Source organism: Carcharhinus amblyrhynchos, chromosome 3, assembly GCF_965287045.1.
Source record: "Carcharhinus amblyrhynchos chromosome 3, sCarAmb.v2.hapA, whole genome shotgun sequence".
NCBI classification, from domain to species: domain Eukaryota; kingdom Metazoa; phylum Chordata; class Chondrichthyes; order Carcharhiniformes; family Carcharhinidae; genus Carcharhinus; species Carcharhinus amblyrhynchos.
This window is the reverse complement of record NC_137326.1, coordinates 124,163,872-124,191,515: the sequence shown is the minus strand read 5'-3', so window position 1 is coordinate 124,191,515 and position 27,644 is coordinate 124,163,872. Positions and strand designations below refer to the sequence as shown.

At 39.9% G+C, this 27,644-nt stretch overlaps 1 protein-coding gene across 1 annotated transcript in view; it reads right to left on the bottom strand.

Annotated features, from left to right (window-relative positions):
* The window catches only part of dipk2ab (divergent protein kinase domain 2Ab), a 225,145-nt gene that overhangs the window by 181,542 nt on the left and 15,959 nt on the right, over nucleotides 1-27,644 (bottom strand). Inside the window, exon 2 of the mRNA XM_080185961.1 lies at nucleotides 11,532-12,397. Coding sequence (XP_080042087.1) covers nucleotides 11,532-12,185 — 654 coding nt within the window. The 5' untranslated portion in view covers nucleotides 12,186-12,397. The remainder of the gene's footprint in view (nucleotides 1-11,531; nucleotides 12,398-27,644) is intronic.

Sequence of the window (27,644 nt, the reverse complement as noted above, 5' to 3'; positions counted from 1 at the left end):
TCACAGGCCCATAGTGAGAAGTCACCAAGGTTTGGCTGTCTCCTCAGAACATCGGGTTTCCTGCAGCTCTGTCTCTTTAACACAGAATTTCTTCTTCTACTCTGAACGTCTAACTACCATGAATACGACGCATTTTAGATTTTTGTCCTTGTTTCTTTACTTGACTGTCTTCTTGGAACCTCTTTGTCCCTGCTTTTGGGACCTGCTGTCGCTCTCTTGTCCCGTTTCTAACAGCGCTTTCTGCAGAATGTCACTTCACTTAAGTCATCTGATCATCTTTTCACTCAGTTTCAATTTTTTTCCCCTGTTTTCCTCCCAGCACAGGCTGCTTCTCAATCTGAAGACACTGAAAAGCATAACTGCTCAAGTGCAAAGAGCCAATTATTGGTCTAACACCAAGAAACCCGACCAAAGTGGCCATTCTCTGGCTGGCACATGTACAGAAACCACTGAGGTTGATAGTGAACTGCAGTTCCCAGTTTCCAAAGGCCTAAATGTTGATTTTAAAAGGACAATTTTTTTTCATCTCTTCTCTTTATGATTGGTCACAAGTGAAGGGAGTGGACAAGGTGGAATGCGAGTTACTAAAAGTAAGTTACAGATAAGGAGAGGCAAAGCCATAAATGGATTTAAGCATGAGAATTTTAATTTTCATGTGATGGGGTGCGTGATACCAGTGAGCACAGGATTGATGGGACTTGCTGCAACATAGAATATCAGCAGCAGAATTTTGATTGAGCTGCTGTTTATGAAGGGTGGAGGTTGGCAGGCTGATCATGGAAGCATGGGGGTAGTCAAATCAAGAAGTGGTAGAGATATAGATAAGTTTTGCTGTAAATGGAGAGGTTATGGGTTGAAAAGTCAAGGGGTTAAACTGGATACCACAATGGCAAACAAGCCTGATTTAAACTGTGGTAGTGGTCAAGAGAAGGATGGAGCTGATGGACTTCATGGCAAAAGTGGCTTCAGTCTCCGATTTTGAAAATGGAAAAAATTTTAGCCTCATCCAAGACTGGATGTTGGACATGCAGCCTGACAAGATAGGGACAGTTGGACGGTTAAGCAAAGCTGTGACATAGAATTGGGTGTTATCAACATACACACTGAAGAGCAGCATGGTGGCAAAGTGGTTAGAACATAGAGCATAACAGCGCAGTACAGGCCCTTTGGCCCTCGATGTTGCGCCGACCAGTGGAACCAATCTAATGACCCTCTAACCTAAACTATTCCAATGTTATCCATATGCCTATCCACTGACCATGTGAACGCCCTTAAAGGTGGCAAGTCCACAACTGCTGCAGGCAGGGCATTCCACGCCCTTACTACCCTCTGAGTAAAGAACCTACCTCTGACATCCGTCCTATAATTACCACCCCTTAATTTAAAGCTATGTCCCCTCGTGTTCACCATCACCATCTGAGGAAAAAGGCTCTCACTGTCCACCCTATCTAACCCTCTGATCATCTTGTATGCCTCAATTAGGTCGCCTCGTAACCTTCTTCTCTCTAATGAAAATAACCTCAAGTCCCTCAGCCTTTCCTCATAAGACCTTCCCACCATACCAGGCAACGTCCTGGTAAACCTCCTCTGCACCTTCTCCAATGCCTCCACAGCTTTCTTATAATGCGGTGACCAGAACTGTATGCAATACTCCAAGTGCGGCTGCACCAGAGTTTTGTACAGTTGCAACTTGACCTCATGGCTCTGAAATTCAATCCCTCTACCAATAAAAGCTAACACACTGTACGCCTTCTTAACAACCTTATCAACCTGGGTGCCAACTTTCAGGGATTAATGCACATGTACACCAAGATCTCTCTGTTTGTCAACACTGCTAACAGTCCTTCCATTAGCCCTATATTCGGTATTCTTGTTACTCTTACCAAAGTGAATCACCTCTCACTTTTCCGCATTAAACTCCATTTGCCACCTCTCGGCCCAGCTCTGCAGCTTATCTACGTCCCTCTGCAAACTGTAACAACCATCCTAACTGTCTACAGGTCCTCTGACTTTGGTGTCATCAGCAGATTTACTAACCCATCCTTCTACACCCTCATCTAGGTCATTTATAAAAATGACAAACAGCAGTAGCCCCAAAACAGATCCTTGAGGTACGCCACTTGTAACTGAACTCCAGGTTGAATACTTCCCATCAACCACCACCCTCTGTCTTCTATCAACTAGCCAATGCCTGATCCATACAAGGTTAGCATTGCTGCCTCACTGCCAGGGACCCGGGATCAATTCCAGCCTCGGTCACTGCCTATGTCGAGTTTGCACATTCTCCCTGTGTGCGCGTGGGTTTCCTCTGGGTGCTCCGGTTTCCTCCCGCAGTCTCAAGACGTACGGGCTGCGTTGACTGGCAATGCTGAATTGCCCCTTAATATTTGGGGGTCTAGCTAAATAAAATGGGATTAAGGGGCTACAGCCTGAGTGGGACTGTGATTGGTGCAGACTTGATGGGCCGAATGGCCTCCTTCTGCACTGCAGGGATTTTATGAATCCAACACACATTTTTGAACAACTTTATGACAAATGGTTAGCATGACCTGAAAACTCAAGTATGTAGTTAGGTTATATGATGTAGGGTGGGAGGAGGCTCATGTGGAGCACAAATACCAGCATTGACCAAAAAAAAGTTATTTACTAATGTCACAAATAGGCTTACACGAACACTGCAATGAAGTTACGGTGAAAATCCCCTCGTCGCTACACTCCGGCGCCTGTTAGGGTGCACCGATGAGGAATTTAGCATGGCCAATGCACCTGACCAGCATACCTTTCAGTCTGTGGAAGGAAACCGGAACACCCAGAGGAAACCCACGCAGGCACAAAAGAACATGGAGACTCTGCAGAGACAGTGACCTGACCCGGGTCCCTGACGTTATAAGGCAGCAGTGCTAACTACTGTGTCACCATGCCACCCACGGGGCTGAAGGGCCTCTTGACACTGTGAATCTTAATAAACAGATGCTATAAAATTTATAACATATTCTGGAACATTGTCTGCCACAATAACTTTAACAGCAACACTTAATCACATTTCTCCATTATAAATTAGTGGTAAAAGCTGCCTGCTGACTTTACTATGTTAATTTGCAATAACTCAATGCATTAGATAAATATAAAATCAATCACAAGCAATTACTGCCAAAAGTCTCAGAATACATTGTTAACATATCTCCAAAAACTGAAAAGTTCTAAGGCTCAATGACTAATAGATGCTATAAACATAACAAGGAAATTATAAAGCAATGATGTGTAAATTAGATTGCCAAAATTAAACAGACAAACTGCAAATTATATTGTTTGAAGTAGAAAGGTGGAGCCTAACACTGCAGCTTGGAGGGAGCAGAAAAGCAGGACTTGGTTGTGGAGTAATCAAGTACAGAGTATAGGAACTAATTCCCGGGGGGGGGGGATGGAAACAGTAAAGGCAAGTAAGGAGAATACATGTGTGGGGGTGGTAGAAAGGATGAAGTGGCTTGAGATAGCAATGACATGGGAGAGTCAGGGGAGGGTTTGGCATTAGGTGGGATGGCATGAAAAAGATTAGATGGTGGAATTAAGTATACAAATGTGTCCACAGATGTTTTGAGGGTCTCTTCCAGTTCATCAATATTAAAATATTAAATTGCTTGAAAAGAACGTAGCTGCATGCATGGTTTAAAAAAATGATGACTAGATGAATATATCTGTCAGTTTAACAGTGTAAACTATGTAGGAAAGAATGGAAAGGGAGCAGGCTCTATGTCTGATTAGCTTTTCAAAGCAGAGGCTGGGTACAAACATTAGGAAAAATGGAGACAAGCCAATGCACTGAACTGGAAGGTAGAGTCTGTCCCAAGCCAGAAACAATGTGCAATGGCAGCAGAATGAAGACTGGCTCCCATCAACCAAGACCAGACCATAGAGCTGAATTTGTCTAGACTATGAATTCATGTGGCAAGTTCAAGAAATCAGCTATGTTTAGAGCTAACAGTTGGGGACTGCAAACTGAATGTTAAATAAACAGAAAATCATTGAAAAAAAAAGAGAGTGGAAGGGTACCAAAGTACAGACCAATGAGCCTCGAAAGCACTTCAGGCAATTATGATCCAAGAAAAGATTGTAACATCTAATTCCACTTGTACAGATGCAAAAAAAAAAGCAAGAGACAAAACAACGGGGTCTCAGTATCATGTACTTCCTTGTGCATTTGTTCAAGTTGTTGCAGAAGTCGATAGGCCAAATTGGCAGCTACACAGTGCTCGGGAAATGTTCACCAAACCTGGCAATGGTCACAGCTGGAAAAATTAGAAGCAAGATAGGCTTTCCTCACCCAATTTCATGAGGTATTTTTCAAAGTGGCATACACAGAAGAAATGTCATGGCAGATGTATGTCGTACAATTTTCTTTATTTAAATTTGACTGTGCTGCTTTTCCAGTATATTATGGAGAGGCATCACAAAGTGAGGAGGAAGGTTCCATATATGGTTGGTGAATAACAAAGGTTAAAAAATACATGGGCTATGAAAATAAAAATGAGCATATTCACATAATTATAATGAATTGAATTTCATATTTCATGCAAGTTATGAATATAACCTGGAAAAGTGAGGGGTTATGCACTTTGGAAGGAGGAATGGAGACATAGACTATTTTCTAAATGGGGTAATGCTTAGGAAATCAGAAACACAAAGGGACTTAGGAGTCATTGTTCAAGATTCTCTTAAGGTTAGCATGCAGATTCAGTTGGCAGTTCGGAAGGCAAATGCAATGTTAGCATTCATGTTGAGAGGACAATACAAGAGCAGGGATGTACTTCTGAGGCTGTACACGGCTATGGTCAGACCCCTTCTGGATTGTCGTGAGCAGTTTTGGACCCCATGTCTAAGGAAGGATGTGCTCGCCTTGGAAAGGTCCAAAGGAGGTTCACAAGAACGATCCCTGGAATGAAGAGCTTGTCATATGAGGAACGGTTGAGGACTTTGGGTCTGTATTCGGAGTTTAGAAGGATGAGGGGGGATCTTATTGAAAAACTTACAGGATACTGCGAGGCGTGGATAGAGTGCATAGTAGGAAAAACTACATCTACAGGACACAACCTCAGGCTAAAAGGGACAATCCTTTAAAACAGAGATGAGGAGGAATTTCTTCAGCCAGAGTGGTGATTCTGTGGAACTCTTTGCTGCAGAAGGCTGTGGAGACCAGGTCATTGAGTGTCTTTAAGACAGAGATATAGGTTCTTTATTAAAAGGGGTTATGGGGAAAAGGCAGGAAAATGAGGATGAGAAAAAAAAAAATCAGGCATGATTGAATCGTGGAGCAGGCTGAGTGGCCTAAATCTGTTCCTATATCTTATGGTCTTATGAAGCAATAAAGGTATTTTGTGGGGACTGGATTCGACTGAAACTACTAAATTTAACTGAAAACACTTATAATTTATTCAAAACTAATCGAACAGGTGTAAATTTCATTATAAAGCAACTGGACCTATAAAGATAGCTACTGTGCAAGGGGAGTGCTAAAATCAAATGCAAAATCATTCTTGTCATCTATTTTACCAAAATAACAAAAGTTTTTACTCCCTGTTTAAAAACTGGACACAGTGAAAAATTGCACAGTATTAAAACTGTATGTATGAGATTCCAAAAGCAGTTTTTCCTCTGCAATTCTTTTCCTTCCTCTTGTGAAGACTCAGGCTGGGGTATGATTCTATCAATGACTGCATCCTTCCAGTACTTCATTCTGATGGCCCTTTGACTGTGAAATCGTAGATACGAAGAGTAACCAAGTGAGATGTCAGAATCAAATCTATTCTGCCTTCACCCAATATCTACTTGCCAGCTGCAGCAACTGAACACCAACAGTAGAAACACCTGTTCATTCGCGCACCCCCCCCACCCCGACATGAAAATACTGAGGTATTCTATCGCATCCCACCAGGTCAACATTAACTATTAAATTAATTTTTCAGACCAAGGCAATCTGTACTTGATATGCAATTACAATTTAATTCAAAGGGCAGCGTCTTTATATCAATTTATTAAACTGAATATCTCTCCTTTTCAGAAGAGGCTGTGGGGAGACAGCAATTTCATAAATATATTCAAAGTCTTTTACATAATTAATCTTAGTTTAACTGACCACACTTTGGAAACAAACCTATTGTACATTGTAAAAGAAATTTCTCTACACATCATAAATGATAAATACCGCATAACTCAAACTGAGCTGTGGATACAAACAGCAACAAAAGCAACCTTCACATAAAACAACTGCAGAAAAAGAAAATCAACCACCACAGGCTATGGCTGTCACAGATTATGTAAGAAACTGCCTTGGAATCACTGACACACATCGCAGATCTAAAAACCTTAAAGCAAGCTTCTAGCTATACGTGAAATTGTGCAAAGCACACGCTATTCACAGTGCCTTTTTTTGCTGATTGAACCACTTTGGGGAATGTCGGATGACATCATGCTCCCAGCAGCTGCCTGACCTGATGCCAAGTTTTGTTTGAATGCGCACTCACCCCTGCTCAAGAACACGATAGGAATAACAATGGTGATGCCCAGGCAAACACACCAAGAAGCTTCAGAAAAGGCATTTCATTTTTGCTGCACAGAAGGCTTTATTCTTATCGACAAGAGTAAATTATCAATCCTTTTTCCAGATTCAATAAATAGTAATCCTATCAAGCTGGCAAAAAAGATCTGCAGCAACTTTGTTCTACATTTCCCTTGGATCAAAAGGAAAATTATTAACAGAAGTCTTAAACACAAGGCTCTCGGGTTTTTCTTTTAATTCTATTCTGTCACTGTGGATAAACTGAACAAACTCACTAAACTGACTGCAAACAACTACACTCCAGACATTGATCCAGTAGTATAATTCAGAAGACAGTGAAACATGTATTTTAATACAAAAATTTATATCTCACACATGCAGACAGAAACTAGTTCAACTTCTTTATTTCTGTCAAGTATTTTCAAAAAACTAGTGCCTACAGCCCATGAAATAGAAATCAACATAAAAACATGACTCTCAGTAATAACAGAGGAAAATTTGAAATGGTTCCTGAGGTTCATCTATGTCATCTTGAAATAACCAAACAAGGGCCGACATACACAAACGTCTGTCTTCCAACAAAGCTGTGGTAAAAAATCATGTCCACAATTCACAACTGAAAATAACAGCACAAGATTGCTAAGAAACTATAATAAAACTGAAAAGATGGTTACGGTGACTTTATAAAAAAAAGTGGCTTAAGCAAATACAGTATCAGTTCACGCCATATTAAGCCATAATTGATAACAGAAATGTCTGTTTCAAAAATTACCTGCACATAATAGACACCTACAGTGGCACAAGTGACTGTGTAAAATTAACGTCTGAAAGTCAGAAAACGATGGGTTCAAGTCCTACTCCAGAGATTTGAGCACAAAAATCCAGGTTGACCCGCCAATGCAGTACTGAGAAAGGAATGCAGTCAGAGATCTTAAATTGAGGTCCTATCTGTTTTCAAGTGGGCATAAAGGTCCCTTGGCACTATTGCAAATAGCAGCAGGGGATTTAACCTAGTACCCTAGCCAATATTGATCCCTCAATCAGCATTACAAAAACATTGCTGTTTTTGAGTTTGCTGTGTGTAAAATGGTTGCCATATTTCATATAACAATATCCGCACAAGTAAAGTATTTGTTTGTTAGTAAAGCACTTTGATAGGTCCTGAAATTCTGAAAGATGCATTTTTGTGTCCAATTTTCCAGGAGCCAAAGGGGAAAAATTCAATGCAGTAACACTACCCTGCAGTTAACTATATTTTGTGAAGTATATTTAAAAATAACAAAATATCTAACTGACAAACATAATAAAGTAACATCTAAACAGGACACTATTGGTGCGTGATCTCATTGAAACATTCAAATATCCCATGGACATTTGAACACAACATTGTACAATGCTGGGTAACCTACAGGAAACAAAAAGGGACTTGTCCTTTTGCCAACCATGGAAAAAGTAATGCAATGCTATGGGTTGTTTCTCTTGAAACCTTCCATATGGGTGTAGCAAGGTGTATATGCTATAGGTTTCCAATGCATTTCCATGTTAAAGAAAAATGAACAATTAAGACTCCCTGATACATCAAAAGTCATCACTATGAAGTCCTTGTTGCGAGTACTTAGATAAATAAAAAAAGTTGTAATTGCTCTTATCAAAATGACAAAGCTATAGTTTAGATGAAATAGTTAATATAATAATTGTGAGGCCAACTTTAGGGGTGTTCAAATGGTCAGTGGATAGGCATATGGATAACATTGGGATAGTTTAGGTTAGAGGGTCATTAGATTGGTTCCACTGGTCGGCGCAACATCAAGGGCCGAAGGGCCTGTACTGCGCTGTAATGTTCTAAGTTCTAAGGCTCTGCAATGCCACTCCTGCTCTCTACCCCACGCTCCCAAACATGCCCTTAACTGCCATATATCAAGTTCTGCTATCACATCTCCCTCCCCCTTCAAATTTTTTACAAATGAATTTATGACTAGAAAACTACTTAAGGAACAAAATGCTTTAAAAAACCATTTGGGTAATATAGTCTCTCAAAATTTCAGTCTATTAGATGATTTCCTAATTCTCTGAGCATGTCTCAGCTCTCTGGCTGGCTCTGCCTCAGTTGAAATAGCAACGTCTTCAGTTACAGTTTCAGGAGGTGCACTAGTGCGGATATCTGCTCCAGTTCCCATGGGAACAACACAAGTGACTTCCTCTGAATTAAACATGCCCAAAGAACTTGGCACTATTTAAATGTTGATGGATGCTTCTGGATCATCCTTCTCTGTTTGTATTACGTGACCTACATGTTTCCTCACTTTTCTTCTTTGGAGGCCAATCAGGCAGAACACCAGGCCTGTTGTTATGAATTTCCTGAGGACCAAGGCTGGACCAAATTGAAGCTCCTAAAAAATACTAAGTCATTTATTTAGAATTTTAGGTGGCACAGTGGTTAGCAATGCTGCCTCGCAGTGTCAGGGACCCAGATTCAATTTCAGTCTCAGGTCACTAGCTGTGAGGAGTTTGTACATTCTCCGTGTCTGCATGGGTTTCCTCCGTGTGTTCCGGTTTCTTCCCACAGTCCAAAGATGTGCGAGTTAGGTTGTGTCGCCATGCTAAATTGCCCATTAGTGTCAGGGAAACTAGCAGGGTGGAATTGTTGGCGTTAATGGACCAAATGGTCTCCTTCTGCACTGTCGGGATTCTATGACCTATCACCCTTAACAGAATCACATTAGCCCTTTCAGATACCTTGTTTCATTTGCACCATTCCTGCTAAATTTTGAAATACCAGATCAACGCTTGTCAGAAGGCCCCACCCACTCCCACGCAAGCTTCAGTTTTAATGGTGTGCCAACTGTTTTTTCATTGCTGATTTGAAAATCTGTTTAGCTCTTTTTGTTAAGCCTTTCAAGGCTGGGAGATAGGGTGCCACACACATTTATCAGTTATTTTTCATGAACTGTTGAAATTATGCAATGCCATTTAATCATTCAGCCAGCTTTGGGATGTCAAGACATATTCCCTCAGACTGGATGCATCCAGTCAGCTTCAGCAAAGAAAATGATGCCTCATCACCATCTGAATCAGAATTGTAATTCAGTACATTAAACTGGAGAGACTCAAAGAAGTTCTACCATGCATGTCTCAGGGTTGCTCTTTTTTTTGCTTGCTTGCTCTGAAACCAAATCGAATCCAATTCATGATTCCCAGAAGAGTGAGAAACAAGGTCTAAGCTGTCAAGTTAAGGCATCGCACCACACCTAGGGCTTGATCTGATGCGCAGTCATAGCTAAAAGGCCGAGAGGTTCCTCTTTTGTAGGCTTGGTTAAGGTACATTGATAGTAACTACAAATTCCAAGATGCAGTCTGAACTCTGCATATGGAATTGGTTCATGGTAACTGGAAATTTCCAGTTACTGCAGGTGGCACAGTGGTTAGCACTACTGCCTCAAAGCTCCAGGGTCAATTCCATCCTATGGTGAGACAGCTTTTGTGGAGCTTATACATTCGCCTTACATCTGCATGGGTTTCCTCCAGGTGCTCTGGATTCCTCCCACAGAGCACAGATGTGTAGATTAGATGGGATTAGCCATGTACATGCATTAAGGCAGGGGAGCGGGCCTGGGTAAAACACACTCGATGAGCTGAATGGCCTCTTCTGCACTGTACGGATTCTATGAAATTACTATTAACAGCTTGGGTCTGCACTCTGGACATTTAACTTGATTCTCAGTGATGTCCACTTCATATCCCAATGAGAGAAATAATTCTTCGTTAAAAACTTATGCCCACTTCAAGTTGAAGAACGAGCACTCTAGGAACATTGTGTGTTCTACTTTCCATATTTAGTGTCACCATTAGTCACTCTCCAATTAGATGCAAGACAAGTTATATTTAAGTTAAAATGCCACTGAAATGTCTCAACCTCAATTATCTGTTCCAATTACATATTTCATATTCATTTTCTACAGCCATCTCTCAGCTATTGAGTTGAGATTAGCTAATAATCTTCTCAGTTAGATGTGTCTATTACGGGAACTAGCCAAAAAGTCCAAATATTTTAGATCACACTAGTTAGTAGGTTGAGTTAGACATAAAATAGAAATTGTAGAATCATTTCCCTGTGTTAACAGTGTCAAATTCTTCCCCTTTGCATAAGTGCAAATTACTTGATTATTATTACCATTGCCTGTGGAATGCGATACCATCAATAAACAAAAAAACTGAACCAACCATTAATTGCACGTAGAATTCTGTAAAGCAATATTCTATGTTACATATAATCATTAACCACTAACTACAATCCCAATATAAATCAAATCATAAATGACTGTTTAATTATTTTTAACTTGTGATAGCTTCAAGACACAGCAGATGTGAATCATAAGACTGGTTTGCAAAGAAAATATTTAAACACTTCAGACTTGCAGTATAAAACTCAAGATTACATAATTACAGTTTGCAATATGAAATCGCTGCAATCAGTAAATTTGGTTCATAGACAAACCAATTTATATTAACTTGCCATCATTCATGTCAATGAAGACTATTATTTGGACATCGTTGGCAAGATCAGCATTTGTTGTCTAACACCAATTCAATGGAATATGAAATACTCATTTGCAAGTCAGTCAAAAAACAAACACAAGGCTCTGTGGTATTTTGTATTGGATAAGTCCAATAAGAGGGGAAAAAAAAGCTCCAACTATAAAATTTTAAAGTAGTGTACATATATATATATCCCCCGCGTAAAAGATAACATTGTGAAAGTGGCACAGAATTACCACCATTCCTGTTTAATTGACATTTAAATCATTTCAACTATGTACTTAAAATCTGGCATAACCTGAACCCTTCAATTGAGTTAAGTATACACATCAGGACAAAGATAAAAAAGAATGACTTTATAAATTGGTTAGGGACGATGAAAATGAAATAAACAAGATGTAACTAAATCAACTTCTGCAGTGAAGAATAGCACCCATCATACCTGGAGAACCAGAGGTTCTGGGTTAAAAGCCAATGTCAGAAGTAGCTGCATTCGCTCAGAGTCTTTCAAATTCTTCATTAAAAAACTCCCAGAATCCTTCGTTTCAGCATACCTGCGTACTATTCTGTCTAGGAGTCTTTGTGATGGACAATGCACTAAGTCTGACCACCCCTCCACAACATCTGGGGTCAGTAATCGAACTTCCCCATTTAAACGGGAAAACTGAGTCTTGTAGATAGCTTGTGTAACGTCACAACGAGGGCGGCCTGTGGCCCGTTTGCAAATCTTGTGGTCCATATCAGTCAGTTCTTGATTAGAACCCAAGCGTTTGAGAACAATACGCCTCGCACCTTCTCTTGGTTCCCCATACTGAGCAAAGTAGACATTTTTCACATTCAAAAAGTCCAGAATTCGGAGACGACCCCATGCTTCAAAAGTGATTTGGCCATTCATAAATTTACGACACCAGCTAGTACCAAAACAAGCTGGGCACTTGTTGAGGCTAATAAAGCGACGATCTGCAAGCTCATTCTTCTGAAATGAGGCAAATAATGAGTGCGTATTCAACAATGTGAAAACCAACAGACTCACCACAAACAAGAACTTCAGACAACGGTACAAACGGCCAAATTTCAGTGTAAGCAATCGCCACATGGTTCAGCCTGCTTTAGTAACACATTTAGTAACTCTTAGGATTCTTTATGCCAGTCCTTAACAACAAGTGACATGCCCTTGCATACTCCTTTTGGGTTTTTTAATTTGATCAGACAAGCAAGTGACCATGTACCAGTTCCAAGAATCATATGTTTCATATCTTCAAGGTCTCAGCAAATCTGCCCAAAGAACTTTCAGTATTGTAGATCCATCTAGGAAAGAGGAAAAAAAACACATTATTTGCAACAATAAAATTGCTTAGCCACATAATTAACTATTAAAGTCTAAATACTAGTCAATTTTCAGTTGCATTGCACCTGGAGTTAAAACCAAGCAGCAAAGTTTACAATTTGGGAAGCAGAGTTGAAAGGTTGAGTTTCTCTGTAGTACAGGCCAAGCAGATGGGAGATGCTACACTACAGAGCTATGTAGACTGGTGTACATAAATATTTTCAACTACAGAGGGGAAAAAAATCTGAAAAATGTGACAAGAAAACCCAAAGTAAAGTTTGGTGACCAGGAAAAGCTTTCAAATTAAAGATATTTGGTTTTTGCACATACATGCTGCCACATTTGTGTGACCTCTTTTCAATTGTAAATTCCCAATTCACATGGTCAAACCAGCCTGCAATTCACCACAAAACTACATTTCTCAATTTTTCAAAGAATGATACAGCATGGTTCAGTCCATTGTCTCTACGCTGGCTCTTTAGTACAGCTATCAATTTAGTTCCATTTGCCAAAGCCCTGTAACTTTTTTATCTTACAAGTGCTTACTTAATTCCTTTTTAAATGTTACTACTGAATTTGTTCCCATCATTCTTTCAGGCAGCAAATTCCAGATCACAACAACTTGCTACAAAAAAAAAGGCACAAGTAATCTGGAGAGTTCTCTTTGGTTTCATATTTACTAGTTAGTTGCTGTTTTTCTTGGACCGGAAGCAGTTTGCGTACAAAGTATTCAGCAGATGCCTTCAAGAGTAATGCAAAGGCAGTGGGCAGAATTTCACACTTTCATAAATGCTGCAAAATTAAATATCAGAAGAATGGTGCAAATAAAATGTTCGCATTTTTCATTGAATTTCTCATTAATTTAGTCTAACAGCTTCATCAATTCACATGAGCAATAAGGAAATAATCAACTACATCCTCAAAAAGATAGGATTGGTGCAATTTTATGAAGAAGCAACCCTAGATGCATCAGATTTATTTTTACACATTATTGCTTTGCTCCCAAGGCAGTTGTGTCAGTTTTCAGATAATATTAGAGTTGACTAGATTACTGCAGCAAGTAAAAAAAATCCGAGTGATTTGGTGTTCCAAGTGCAACTCTCAGCTAATTTTGCAAACAAGCTTGAATCCGCCACCACAGATTATATAAAGTACACAGTCATCAGTTCCTATAACTTCAAAAACAAAGAGGAGATACTCTCAAGTTACAGCGTGGCACCAAAATCAAATCCATAATGCTACTGTATATGCTGGCTGCATCAAATCTGATGCACTGAGCAATTTTTCACATACATCCTTCAAATGATTGTTCAATGCTTTTCCTTCAAAACACAAGTAACCCTAACAGCCACCGTCATACAAGGTCCAACTGAGTGCTCCTCGTATGTTGGGTCTCAAACCTTATGTAACATTGCCAAAATTCTATGGACACCTATTTAACCTCCAGAGCCAACTTACCTATTTGTCGGGACAAACTTACACAGGCAGCCAGGTCACAACGGTCCACAGAAGGTGGGGGCTGCTGAGGGTGGTCACACTTAAAGCCAGCAGCAGTCTGCAGAAGGTAGCGAAACAACAGGACACCTGGTATTTCGCATAGCCAAAATAAAAAAAATCAAACAAAATAAAGTATTTTGTACAATATATGTGTTATGATTAAAGTATCCCCTCGGAGCTTTTTAATGCCTTTCTTGTAGGTGACAGCCCCAGTTTATTCACCTCTGTCAGGAGGTTGAGAGTTCAAGTCCCACACCAAACCCTTGAGCAGACTACCCAGGCTAGCAATTTGTGTAGTACTGAGCAGCAGCCAAGCTGTTGTGAACAGTGTCTAACAGACAAGGAATTAAATCAATGCACTCAGTTCTTACAGATGATTGTATAAAATCTCAACACTATTCAAGCAGGATCACCTTTGTCCTGGCCAACATTTATCATGTAACCAACATCTACAACAGATTATCCAAAATATTTATTTGCTGTTTGCAAGAGCTTACTGCACGTTGCTGTATTTTTTTTTTAATTCCTTCATGGGACATGGCCCATGTTGGGATCTCCTAGGATCACAAGAGGTGTAAAACAGATGCAAATTCTTCTTCCAAGTTTTGAATTTCAACCTCTCTCAAAAGTACATCTTGGACTTCATTTAATTGCCCAGATGCCTTTAGTTGAATTCAGATTTATGCAGTACATTGAATTTTCCAGATACATCAGTACCATCTCTTCAGCTAAAATTATTTTTCTTTTAAAGCAAAATCCTGTGAATGCTAAAAATCTTAAAAATGCAAAATACTGGAAGTATTCAGGTCTCACAGCATCTTCAGAAATTCCGTCTTTCTTGTTCCACTGATGCTGCCCGACTTACTGAATAATTGCATTCGTTTGATTTTATTTCTTTTTTCTGCCCAGATCAGTTTAAATACCTGAAAACATATCAAGTTGCAGGAGTTCATGTGAAGAATTAACAACTGAAAGTATAGTGCAGAACATCTTGTAGTAACACAGGCACCAAAAGGCATTTCATTTTTTCATCTGTGTGTTTGATAAGAGATTAAAACTGTAAATGTTGTAATCATCACCAGAGTAATTTTAATCAATAACACCTCAGGGAAAGAAATATATAGCAAGGGCAGCAGAAGGACTCTCCAGTTGAACTTTAATTTCAAGAAACAGTTAAATTCCGAAGTAAATAAAGTTTTTGATGAGTAGATGGAAAGGGAAGACGAAAAGGAGAGAGGATGCGATACAGGATCTCCTATTGGAAAATGAGTTAGGGCAGGTGATGGATGAGAGTGTGAGGGAACATTTTGGATCCAGTGATCATAATGCCCTTAGTTTCAACCTGATCATGGATAAGGATAGATCTAGTCCTCGGGTTAAAGTTCTGAACTGGAAAAAGGCCAAATTTGATGAAATGAGAAGGGATCTGGGAAGTGTGGATTGGCACAGGCTGTTGTCTGGTAAGGATGAAAATGGAAAGTGGGAGGCCTTCAAAGGAGAAATTTTGAGACTGCAGAATTTGTACATTCCTGTCAGAATTAAAGGCAAAGTAAATAGGAATAAGGAACCTTGGTTGTCGAGGGAGACCGTAGCACTGATTAAGAGGGAGAGAGAGTTGTATGAAATGGACAGGCAGCAAGGAACAGATCAGATGCTCGAGGAGTATAAAAAGTGCAAGAAGCTACTTAAGAGGGAAATCAGGAGGGCTAAAAGAAAGCATGAGGTTGTTTTGGCAGACAGAGTGAGGGAAAATCCAAAGAGCTTCTATAGGTATGTAAGGAACAAAAGGATAGTGAGGGATAAAATTGGTCCTCTTGAAGACCAGAGTGGTAGACTGTGTATGGAACCAAAACAGATGAGGGAGATACTAAATGGGTCTTTTGCATCCGTATTTACTGAGGAAACAGGCATGGAGTCAACGGAAATTGGGCAAAAAGGTAGGGAGGTCATGGAACCTTTACAGATTAAAGAGGTGGTGGCGCCGGCTGTCTTGAGGCAAATCAGAGTGGATAAATCCCCAGGACCAGACAGTGTATTCCCACAGACCTTGAGGGAGGCTGGTGTTGAACTTGCAGGGACACTGGCAGACATATTTAAAATGTCAGTATTCACAGGGGAGGTGCTGGATGATTGGAGGGTGGCTCATGTTGTTCCGTTGTTTAAAAGAGGTTCCAAAAGAAATCCGGGAAATTATAGGCCAGTAAGTTTGACGTTGGTGGTTGGCAAGTTATTGGAAGGTGTGATAAGGGATAGGGTCTACAAATATTTGGATAGACAGGGACTTATTAGGGAGAGTCAATATGACTTTGTGCATGGTAAGTCATGTTTGACCAACCTATTAGAGTTTTTCGAGGAGGTCACCAGGAAACTGGATGAAGGGAAGGCAGTGGATGTTGTCTACTTGGATTTCAGCAAGGCCTTTGACAAGGTCCCTCATGGGAGGTTAGTTAGGAAGGTTCAGTCACTAGGTATACATGGGGAGGTAGTAAACTGGATTAGACACTGGCTCAATGGAAGAAGCCATAGAATGGTTGTGGAGGATTGCTTCTGAGTGGAGGCCTGTGACTAGTGGAGTGCCACAGGGATCGGTGTTGGGTCCATTGTTGTTTGTCATCTATATCAATGATCTGGATGATAATGTGGTAAACTAGATCAGCAAATTTACTGACTATACAAAGATTGGAAGTGTAGTGGACTGTGAGGAAGGTTTTCAAAGCTTGCAGAGGGACTTGGACCAACTAGAAAAATGGGCTGAAAAATGGCAAATGGAATTTAATGTAGACAAGTGTGAGGTATTGCACTTTGGAAGGACAAACCAAAGTAGAACATACAGGCTAAATGGTAGGACTCTGAAGAGTGCAGTTTAACAGAGGGATCTGGGAATACAGGTACAGAATTCCCTAAAAGTGACGTCACAGGTGGATAGGGTCGAAAAGAGTGCTTTTGGTACATTGGCCTTTGTAAAATCAGAGTATCGAGTATAAGTTGGAGCGTTATGGTAAGGTTATATAAGGCATTGGTGGGGCCGAATTTAGAGTATTGGTCACCTAGTTACAGGAAGGATGTAAGTAAGGTTGAAAGAGTGCAGAGAAGGTTCACAAGGATGTCACCAGGACTTGAGAAGCTGAGTTACAGACAGAGATTGAATAGGTTAGGAATTTATTCCCTGGAGCGTAGGAGAATGAGGGGAGATTTGATAGAGGTGTATAAGATTTTGATGGGTATAGATAGAGTGAATGCAAGCAGGCTTTTTCCAGAGGCTAGGGGAGAAAAAAACCAGAGGGCATGGGTTAACGGTGAAAAGGAGAAAAGTTTAAAGGGAGTAATAAGGGTGGGGGGGGGCTTCTTCACGCAGAGTGGTGGGAGTGTGGAATGAGCTGCCAGATAAAGTGGTAAATGCACAATCATTTTTAACATTTAAGAAAAACTTGGACGGGTTCATGGATGAGAGGGGTGTGGAAGGATATGGTTCAAGTGCAGGTCAGTGGGACTAGGCAAAAAAATGGTTCGGCACAGACAAGAAGGGCCAAAAGGCCTGTTTCTGAGCTGTAATTTTCTATGGCCAGAAGGATTTGAATATTACTAAAAAGAGACATGTTGCCAAAGTTTTCTAGACTTGTGTTCATCAGGACAGATGCAAAAATACCAAATTTCAAACAAACAATCAGGTTGGTTGGTGAGTAGACTCTTGATTGGCCAAGGTATCCTGTTGTTTTCTCCATCACACACCTCACCCAATATTAAAAAGTTGCATTGCGACTACACAATAGCAGCGTAATACAACTAGCTTCACGTGTTGCTCAATCTTTTGAGATACCATACCCTTCCAGAATAATTTGAGGGAGGCTGGTCACTTCTTAGGTCTTAAAATGATGGCATCACTCCTAATTGTAAGCATGTGCAATACACAGTGAACAATGATCTGATCACTGCCATTAGCTCACAGTATATCTCTGATGAATCCTATTTCAGCATCGAGCTTGCAAGTGAGCAAATGGCTTGGGTCAACATCCAGTAACACGATGCATGTGCTTTGCTAACAAGCCAAAAAGACATTCTTCCCACCACACAAATGAGTAATGTAGTATATGAATTCCAGTTCCAATGCAATGCTAGATACATAGATCCTACTTTGACTTTGCAATAGGCAGAGTACTGACTGCACCCAGCCAGCTCATGCATTCAAAAATTAGAATGCAATGTCTAAACATCAGATGTGATTCCATGATTTGTTCAGCAAATGCTGTCCATCCCAAGTGTGCTAAGAATTACACGACTTATGGACTGAAGACCATCAGTTGATTTCATAACGTAGCTCAATTATTCTTGCACAAAGTTACATATATTCATACCTGCTGGCAAAAAGAACATGTCCAGGCATGGTGCCTTCTTTGAATAAAACAAAAATATAGGGAGCCATAGTTCCTTTGTGCATTCTACAGGACAATGCCTTGACCAGGGTCGATTTGCCAACAAATCAGCACCCTTTTCTCATGCAGTTTAATTTGCTGCTCCTTTGGAGTTTTAGCCTGATGAGTGCAAGGCAAAGCTTCAGTAGCACACCTCTTCTTTTCAGAAATAACTTAAAATGTCTAGCTTTCAACACCACATTAACTTGCAAGTTTGCACGACAGTTAGGAAATAAAGCCTTTGGACATTTGCCACTCAAATTGATCAAGTGAAAGAAAAGGGTTTTTCTTTGAAATATTGAGGAGGCTGCTTTGTACACCTCACATCAGATTCTATTTGTTAAGTTAGAAATTGTATTTTTTGTTTCCATGAGGTGTAGATTTTCTGTGTGTACTTTAATGTTCTTTTGCAGCAATATTTACTTTGCAGATGTTCAAGGATGCCTTCGCTGGAACAAAGTATATCCAGACTGTGTAGGTACAACAAGTAACTAATTGTAGATTATGGGTCTAAAGATCTAAGATAGTAAAAGCAGAGCCAGCTAATTCAGATACAATTACAAGTATGCAATGTTGACTCAGCTTGAGCAGACAATCAAGGTGGGCCACTGCCAAAAGAGACTTAGCTCAGCATCATAGATGTTATCATTTCATTCTGTCTTCTTGTACATGATCACACAGCTCTGGAAACATCTGTAACAATTACATGGGCTCTTACTTTTAGACAGACCATCCAGACAGTTAACTGGCCGTCTATACAATGAAGCCATTTCACCAATTTACATCAACTTCAATATTCTACTGAATGGTCTACACAACACTCAAAATTAATTTTGTTCAGAAACAGCTATGCTTTTCCATTTGCTATATGATTTTATCTGTTGCCATTTACTGCTATTAATTATTTTATATAAGATGAAATAGCAATAACTATGATGCGAAGTCAAGTAATTAATGATGTCAGACTTCTTATTTAATTATTTGGCAACAAATGATCAATTCATTTACTCAGTAGCTTATAGGCACAGTTTCTCAGTTGAAGGCTGCTAAGGTATTTAATCTAAAAATTTGGAAAGAAAAGAATAGAAGCAACATGCGGAGGCAGGGAGATCCACTTCCTGCATTATAATGTCCAAACTGGCCAGCCCAATACATCTAGTTTCACAGAAATAATGACCACATATTGTCATGCACTACAGCTTGGATGATAAGTCTAACAGTTTTGACAAAGCAAAGATTTCTCATCATTATCACAAAGTGTGATCTCTCAAATTAAAATTAAAATGTAGCCACAGCGAAGTATTCAATGAAACAGAAAAGTAATTTGTCTATGAACGTGTGAAAATGCTTTAATGTTCTAATATATTAGGTAACTGGCTTGGAGTCTAAGAATAACACAGATCAGTTTGGTTAAAATTCAGTAAATATTTTTACATGGTAATGATTGAAACCGATCTATTTATTCACATATTCCAGTTTTCAGCATCATGAAAGAGTACTCTACCTTGTCTGTCTCTTCCCCCCCCCCCGCCCCCGTCCTCGACCCCACACTGCCTTGGCACTAACAGCTTGGTGTTTCATACATTCACTCAACTGGAAAAAAAAACCTAGCTAGGAAAAAAGATTGCAATCAATACCAGAAATTGTTAGCAACACACGTGCAATTCTGATTAAAAGTATAATTTTCTATAAGTTTTCTGTTCTCAGTGTACTAAAAGTATGGACTGAGAGAGGAAAACGTGCAAGTGAAAAATTCTTTCAATTATCTCACTCACAGATTTCTGCCCCTATAGAAATCTTGCGTCCTTTGAACTTTCACTAATTTTAATCCTGCCATAACCTGAGAAAGACAGGTTAATGCATTTCTTAATGGCAAAAAGCAGCAAACTATGAATAGCAGAGAGGCTTGGGTCCAAGGAGAAAAAGACTAAAAGCTAGTGGACATGTATAAGATGGCTGGAGTACAAAAGGGGCAGAATTTATGTTACAGTTGTGCAGAGTTCTGGCTGATGCCATCAGGTATGTACCATATTCAGTTATGGATATGTATCTCGGGAAAGAGGTACTGGTCTTGGAGAGAATGTAATGCATTTTAACTTAATCTGATATCATTAGTTTTATGAGGTCAAGTTGCATAGAATAGCTTTGCATTCAAAACGTTTTAGCACATCGTCTATTTTCCCTTTGGGGAAGTCGTGGAAGAGATCCTGAGTCAATTATCAAGCAACTGGATCACGTTATGAATGCTCCTTTATGGCCAACAAGCCATGGTCCAGAGCTAGGGTCAGTACTACTGTGCGACAAAATCTCCAACATTACAATGACATTTTCCAAATATTCCACAACATACCTAAACTAGCATTGCATCTTTCCTTGTTAGGATATAACAAATGAATTCTCCCCCTACTCCCTCCAAAACAAAATCTCCTCCAATTTGACCACAAACAAACTTTTCATTCTCTTTCAAGGACATAGGAAAACATGACACTACACTCTTTATAGCTAAAGCATGTCCCCAACACTTAATAGTGCAAATCTCTCCTTCAATTTTGTTCCTCCTGTACAATGGTCCATAAAATAGACCCGAGTAGATAACAGATCCATTTCTACTCAATTCAATATTTAGTTTTTTTTAATGCTTTTAATCATGTTCTTAATTAAGGCTAATCACTCTTGCACTTTCACCCCATTCCTCTCCATGAAATTGTTAAAGCCAGGAATATTGAGTTTCCAGTCTGACCCCAGATGAAGTCAATTTGATCAAAGTTAGGTCATGTACTCCATTATGGATTCAACTGAATAAGCAGTGATCTAATTGAATTGTTTCTGATTTAAGTGACTTGACAGTTCCTTATGATCCTATTTCCTCAGGTAGGAGTCCAGAGCTAGGGTGAATAATCTTGAAATCAAAGCCAAATCATTCAAGAATGATGTCAGAAAGAACTTTTTCCACACTAAAGGGAGTGGAAAGTTGGAACATTTTGCTTGGCAAGGGCATTAAGGCTTATGAAGCTGTAGTACGTGGATGGAGTTAAGATACAAATCTGCCATGGTCAGCGAACGGGCACAAGGGACTCTTATGCCTATTCCTGTTCTCATGTTCTTTTACAATTTAACTTCAATTCAAGAAACCAGAATGACCAACAAATTACACAAGTCGTTCAAGTTCCAAGTATATTTACAGTGTTAACAAATAAGATACTGTAATTACACTAAACTGCCAGGCTTTTTAAAGCTGTATTCTACTCATCAGCCACAAATATAGAAAGCACAATTACACACCAGGGAAATGTTTGATAGAGTTGCATAGCGCACACAACCATGCAACCCCCTAACTCATCATTTAATACCAAGATCTACCACCAGGGACTGAAATGTTTTGTTTTTGATGTTTTTATACCATAGATAGTGGAATGAATACAGATTTATTTTGCACTACCTTGATTACTTAATTGTCACAGTGAAGCTCAGTTTCAAATAAAAATGCACAAAATGGTACGAGATGGTGCTCAAGTGTGTCATCAAAATAGCAAAAACATTGCATGTAGGCAAAATAAAAATGGTGTTAGGAGAACCATTTTAATATTGAACCTGCCTTAGTGAAATAATAATTTGAAATCTCAGAAATATTCTACTTGCTGAAATTACTTTGTCATGATTTGGACATCATATTTTAATGTGCAGCCTGAATTTAAAAGCAGCCTACCATTATCCTGTGCAGTCCTGAAGTAGTAAAATTGAGGCAAAAGTTAATAATTTGGGTTTATGTAGCATCTTTAACAGAATTATCAGAATTTTTGTATTATCAAGCAATTTAAACCAAGTCTGAAACACCATTTTTGAGCTGAACCGATAAGCCAATCTACCTATTTAAGTAATTACAGTATAGAAGATTTCATGATTCCACGTGCAGAAGAGCAAGGAAATTCCCTCCAAGTCAGGGCCAACATCCATACATCAACTGACTGCATAACATGAGATAAGTTCACTGGCAATTATCTCATTGCTGTGCCAAAATTGGCTGTTTAAAAAGCAGAGATAACACTTCAAAAGAGGAAGATCAAGCTGATGATACAGTGAGGAGGCAGAGTGGGCAGGAATGGAGTACAGACATTGAATAGAATAAAAATATAAACAAGAGATTCAGAAAGATTGGCATCACATAGTTAACAAACTGCCCAAACAAACAACCTTCCTTCAGGTTGCTGAAGGAAGCCCCAGGGGTGGAGGAGCACCGCATTCAATAGAGGGGAAATAAATAAGTTTAGCAAATACAGGTCAATCAATCCAATGTTTGTAGTGGGAAAACCATGAAGGGCCATTGTCAAGGATAAAATCCGTCCTCACATGGAGAAGTGTTAATAAAAGCACTTCATTAACATGAAAATGACAAATCATATCCAACTAAACTGATTGAGATAATTGAATGCTACTTAAGGTAGAGCAATAGACATTGTATATGGAATTTTTAAGAAGTATTCTGGTAAAATCAGAAAATGCTGAAAAATCTCAAAATTTCAGCAGGTCTGACAGCATCTATGGAGCGAGAACAAACCTAACGTTTCGAGCCTTCAGTCCAAACTCTCTTCATAGATGCTGTCAGACCTGCTGAAATTTTCTAGCATTTGCTGTTTTTATTTTAGATTCCAGTATCTGCAATAATTTGATTTTATACTAATAAAATGTCCCATAATAAGCGTATTTGGAAAATAGAAGAGGTAACCAGGATACAAAATTGGCTACAGGATAGGACGCAGTGAGTAGTAGTGACCAGATGTTTATCAGGCTGGAAAGTACGCAGTGGGGTCCTCCATAATCAGTACTACAAACACAACTTGTCTTGTTTTACATATAAATGACCTAGAATCGAGTACTGGAGTACAGTTGTGAAATGAGCGGCTGATACAAAAATTGACAATATTGTAAATTGTTGGCACGATAGTAGTAAACAGGCATAGACTGACTGAAAAAGGCAGACACGTGGAAAATGAAAACTGATGCATCCAAGTGTGAAGGGATATATTTTTGAAGAAACAACAAGCAGTAGTATAAACTAAAGTGGTGCTTTTTAAAGGTGCAATATTTAAAAATCTTTAAAGTTGACAGGGCAAGTTGATAAGATGAGGCAAAATAGGGCAAGCACGGTGGCACAATGGTTAGCACTGCTGCCTCAGGTGCCAGGGACCCGGGTTAGATTCCCAGCTTCGGTCACTATCTGTGTAACATTTGCACTTTCTCCGTGTCTGTGTGGATTTTCTCTGGGTGCTCCGATTTCCTCCCACAGTCCAAATATGTGCCAGTTAGGTGAATTGGCTATGTTAAATTCTCCCTCAGTGTACCCGAATACGCCAGAGTGCGACTACGGGATTTTCACAGTAACTTCATTGCAGTGTGAATGTAAGCCTACTTGTGACTAACGAATAAACTTTAAACTTTATAACAGTTAAGAAAATGTACAGGATATATGATTTCGTAAAGAGGGGCACTGAATACACAAACAAGGAAGTCTACTAAACCTTTAAGTACTCTGGGTTCGGTCTCAGCTGGAGTACCGTGTACAACTCTGGGCACCATACATAAGAAAGTTAAGGCCTTGGCAAAGGTACAGTTGATCTTTACAATAACGGGCAAGATTAGTCACTTGGAGAAATTGGAGTTGGAATTGTTCTCCTTAATGCAGAGAAGCTTAAGGGGAGACTTAATAAAAAGTACTTAGATTTATAAAATTATAAAGGGAGTCGGAGAGAGAAATTAGGTAGGAACTACTTCTTCTGGCAGGTGAGTCAGTAACCAGAAATGTCTTCACATAGAGGGTTAAAATCTGGAACATCATACTGATTGATACGCAACATTTGCCAGAATAGTTCATGGTAATAAACGTCTCCATTTCGGTAATTAACACCAAGATATTAAACAGTTCACTTTTCAAAGAGGACAATATTGATTTATAATGCCAACCAATAATGACCATTGCAATACAAATGCAAGTTCTTTCTTGCTAAAAGCTTTTCATATTTTCTAGGTGTGAACCTCCTATACTTGCAACGATGATATCTATAATTCGCACAGTGACTTTTTTACCAGGGAAACATGAATGTAAAAATTTGTTACCAAATTATGACAGCAAAGAGTCAAATACGTAAAGTGGATATAGAGTACAGCACGAGTGATGCTAAGACCAATCACCCACTTCACATCAGGCAGGGGACAGGCCATATTATCACAAACCATGCTCAATCTCAAATCACTGCAGTGCCAGATGGAAAACAATAATTTTGTACAGAGGTCACAATATAGATGAGTAAACATGATGGAAGATGCAGTGTCTGTTCCATGCAGATTAGCATTAAATACACATCCTCTGTACATTTGTCATAATTTTTTTCTTGGTGAGAGCGACAATTTTGATTCTGACATATAATTTCACAATATTCCTCTTTTCCAGGGCCATTTAGAACCTAGTCCAATTGTAATTAAATAGTACTCAAATTGTTTCTCTCATCATAGATGTCAGGTCTAATTTTTTCCAGCATTTTTTGTTTTATTTCATATTTCCAGCATCCGGTATTTTATTTTGAATACAATTTTACTGACATGTCACTATAGCAAACTACTCAGGATATAATGCTCAATATTGCGTTTTCTATTGATGTGTATGTATTAAGGTGATTGACCAAATTCTATTGGGAGAAGATGTGGGATTATATGAAACATGCACTTTAAAGGTTGTTGTATATTTAATAAAAAGGTATGCATCTTTCTACGGTGTCACAAATGTGGCTGTCCAAAAACAAGACTTATAATTTATTCAACTTTTATTGAGCAAATCTTAAAAATAACAATTTACCTGGACAGTTTAGCTAGGTGCTACTTTAGTACAGGGTTCACCACTTTATCCCACACTCCACGCAACCCTTGACCTAAACTGCCCAGAGCCTGGAACACCCAATCCAAATTCCTGCAACATCCAAAATTCAGCTTTGCCTCAGTCCAGAGGTTGCTGAATTTGAAGTGCTGTATCTGTAGTATATGAAACAAACCTAATAATATAATCTAGAAATATTGCAATTTTTGGCTTCTACACATGGTAGAATACCATGCCTGATTAGTCACCTTGGCAATTTATGCACAGCAAACTAGCATCCTTCTCAGCACACCTTTTTTGGATTTCTTTGGTTCATTCTTAAAAGTTATCCAAATTCTTTGGCACGAAGTGCAACATGGTCACTTACACTCAAAGTGTTGATTGCTACACTTGACCCAAGCTTTCACTTACGATTCGAAAATCCAAAAGTACAGCATCAGAATTAAACAACATTTTTAATATACTGAACAAAACATCAAAAATTTTATGTGTTGCACTGAAAAAAATCTCGATTGCTTATTTATTATTCACATTGTCAATTAGGATTCCTCTTTCCCAAAATCTTTTCACTTTTAGGTAGTTAGGTAGACAGCTGAGAAGGAGGAACGCAAAGGCAGTAATCTCGGGATTGCTGCCTGTGCCACGGGATAGTGAGAACAGGAATGGAATGAGGTGGAGGATGAATGCATGGCTGAGGGATTGGAGCAGGGGGCAGGGATTCAGGTTCCTGGATCACTGCGACCTCTTTAGGGGCAGGTGTGACCTGTACAGAAAGGACAGGTGGCACTTGAATTCCAGGGGGACTAATATCCTGACGGGAAGGTGTGCGAAGGTTACTGGGGGGACTTTAAATTAGAATGGTTGGGGGGAGGGAATCAAAATGAAGTGACTGGGGGAGAGAAGGTTAGTTCGCAAATAGAGAGGGATTGTCGACAGTGTAAAAGGGAGGACAGGTGATGGAGAAGAGGAGCGCTCAGGCCGAAGGTTTGAGATGTGTCTATTTTAACGCTAGGACTGTTATGAACAAAGTGGATGAGCTTAGAGCGTGGATCGCTGCTTAGAAATGTGATGTGGTGGCCATTACAGAGACTTGGATGACTCAGGGACAGGACTGGATACTCCAAGTGCCGGGTTTCAGATGTTTCAGGGGGAACAGGGAGGGAGGCAAAAGGGGTGTGGGAGTGGCACTGTTGATCAGGGATAGTGTCACAGCTGTAGAGAAGGTGGGCACCGTGGAGGGATTGTCTTCGGAGTCTCTGTGGGTGGAAGTTTGGAACAGGAAGGGGTCAATAACTTTACTGGGTTTTTTTATAGGCCGCCCAATAGTAACAGGGATGTTGAGGTGCAGATAGTGAAACAGATCCTGGAGAGATGTAATAATAACAGAGCTGTCATGATGGGAGTCTTTAATTTCCCAAATATCGATTGGAATATCCCTAGGGTAAGGGGTTTGCATGGGGATGAGTTTGTTAGATGTGTTCAGGAGGGTTTCCTGACACAATATGTGGATAATAGCGAGGCATCTTGAGAGGAATTGCTTGATAGAGCAGACGCAGCACGGTTTCGTTAAAGGGAAGTCGTGTCTGACAAATTTACTGGAGTTCTATGAGGATGTGTCTAGGGCAGTGGATAGAGGAGAGCTGGTGGATGTGGTCTTTCTGGGTTTTCAGAAGGCATTTGGCAAGGTACCTCACAGGAGGTTATTGCAGAAGGTCAGGGGACATGGAGTTGGGGGTAGGGTGTTAGCGTGGATAGAGGATTGGTTGTCAAATAGGAGGCAGAGAGTGGGGGTCAATGGGTGCTATTCGGATTGGCGGATGGTGACTAGTGGAGTGCCTCAGGGGTCGGTGCTGGGGCCTCAGCTATTTACCATTTATATAGATGATCTGGAGGAGGGAACCGAGTGTAGGGTGTCGAAATTTGCTGATGACACCAAGATTGGTGGAAAGGCAAATTGTGCGGAGGGTGTGGAGAGTCTACAGAAGGATCTAGATAGGCTGGGCGAATGGGCCAGGATATGGCAAATGGAATTTAACGTTGGCAAGTGCGAGGTGGTCCACTTTGGTAGGAATAATGGTAGGAAGGATTATTACTTACGTGGCGAAAAACTGCAGCAGGCGACGGTGCAGAGGGACCTTGGGGATGGATAGGATAGAGGTGGAGAGACTCTTCCCACTCAAAGAATAGTAGGACTAGGGGGCACAGCCTCAAGATAAAGGGGGGGCGGTTTAGAACGGAGTTGAGGAGGAACTTCTTCACTCAAAGGGTGGTGAATCTCTGGAATTCTCTGCCCGTTGAAGTGGTGGAGGCTACCTCGCTAAATATTTTTAAGATGCGGGTTGATGGGTTTTTGATAAGAGAGGGGATTAAGGGTTATGGGGAGAGGGCGGGAATGTGGAACTGAGCCACGACAGATCAGCCATGATCTTATTGAATGGCGGGGCAGGCTCGAAGGGC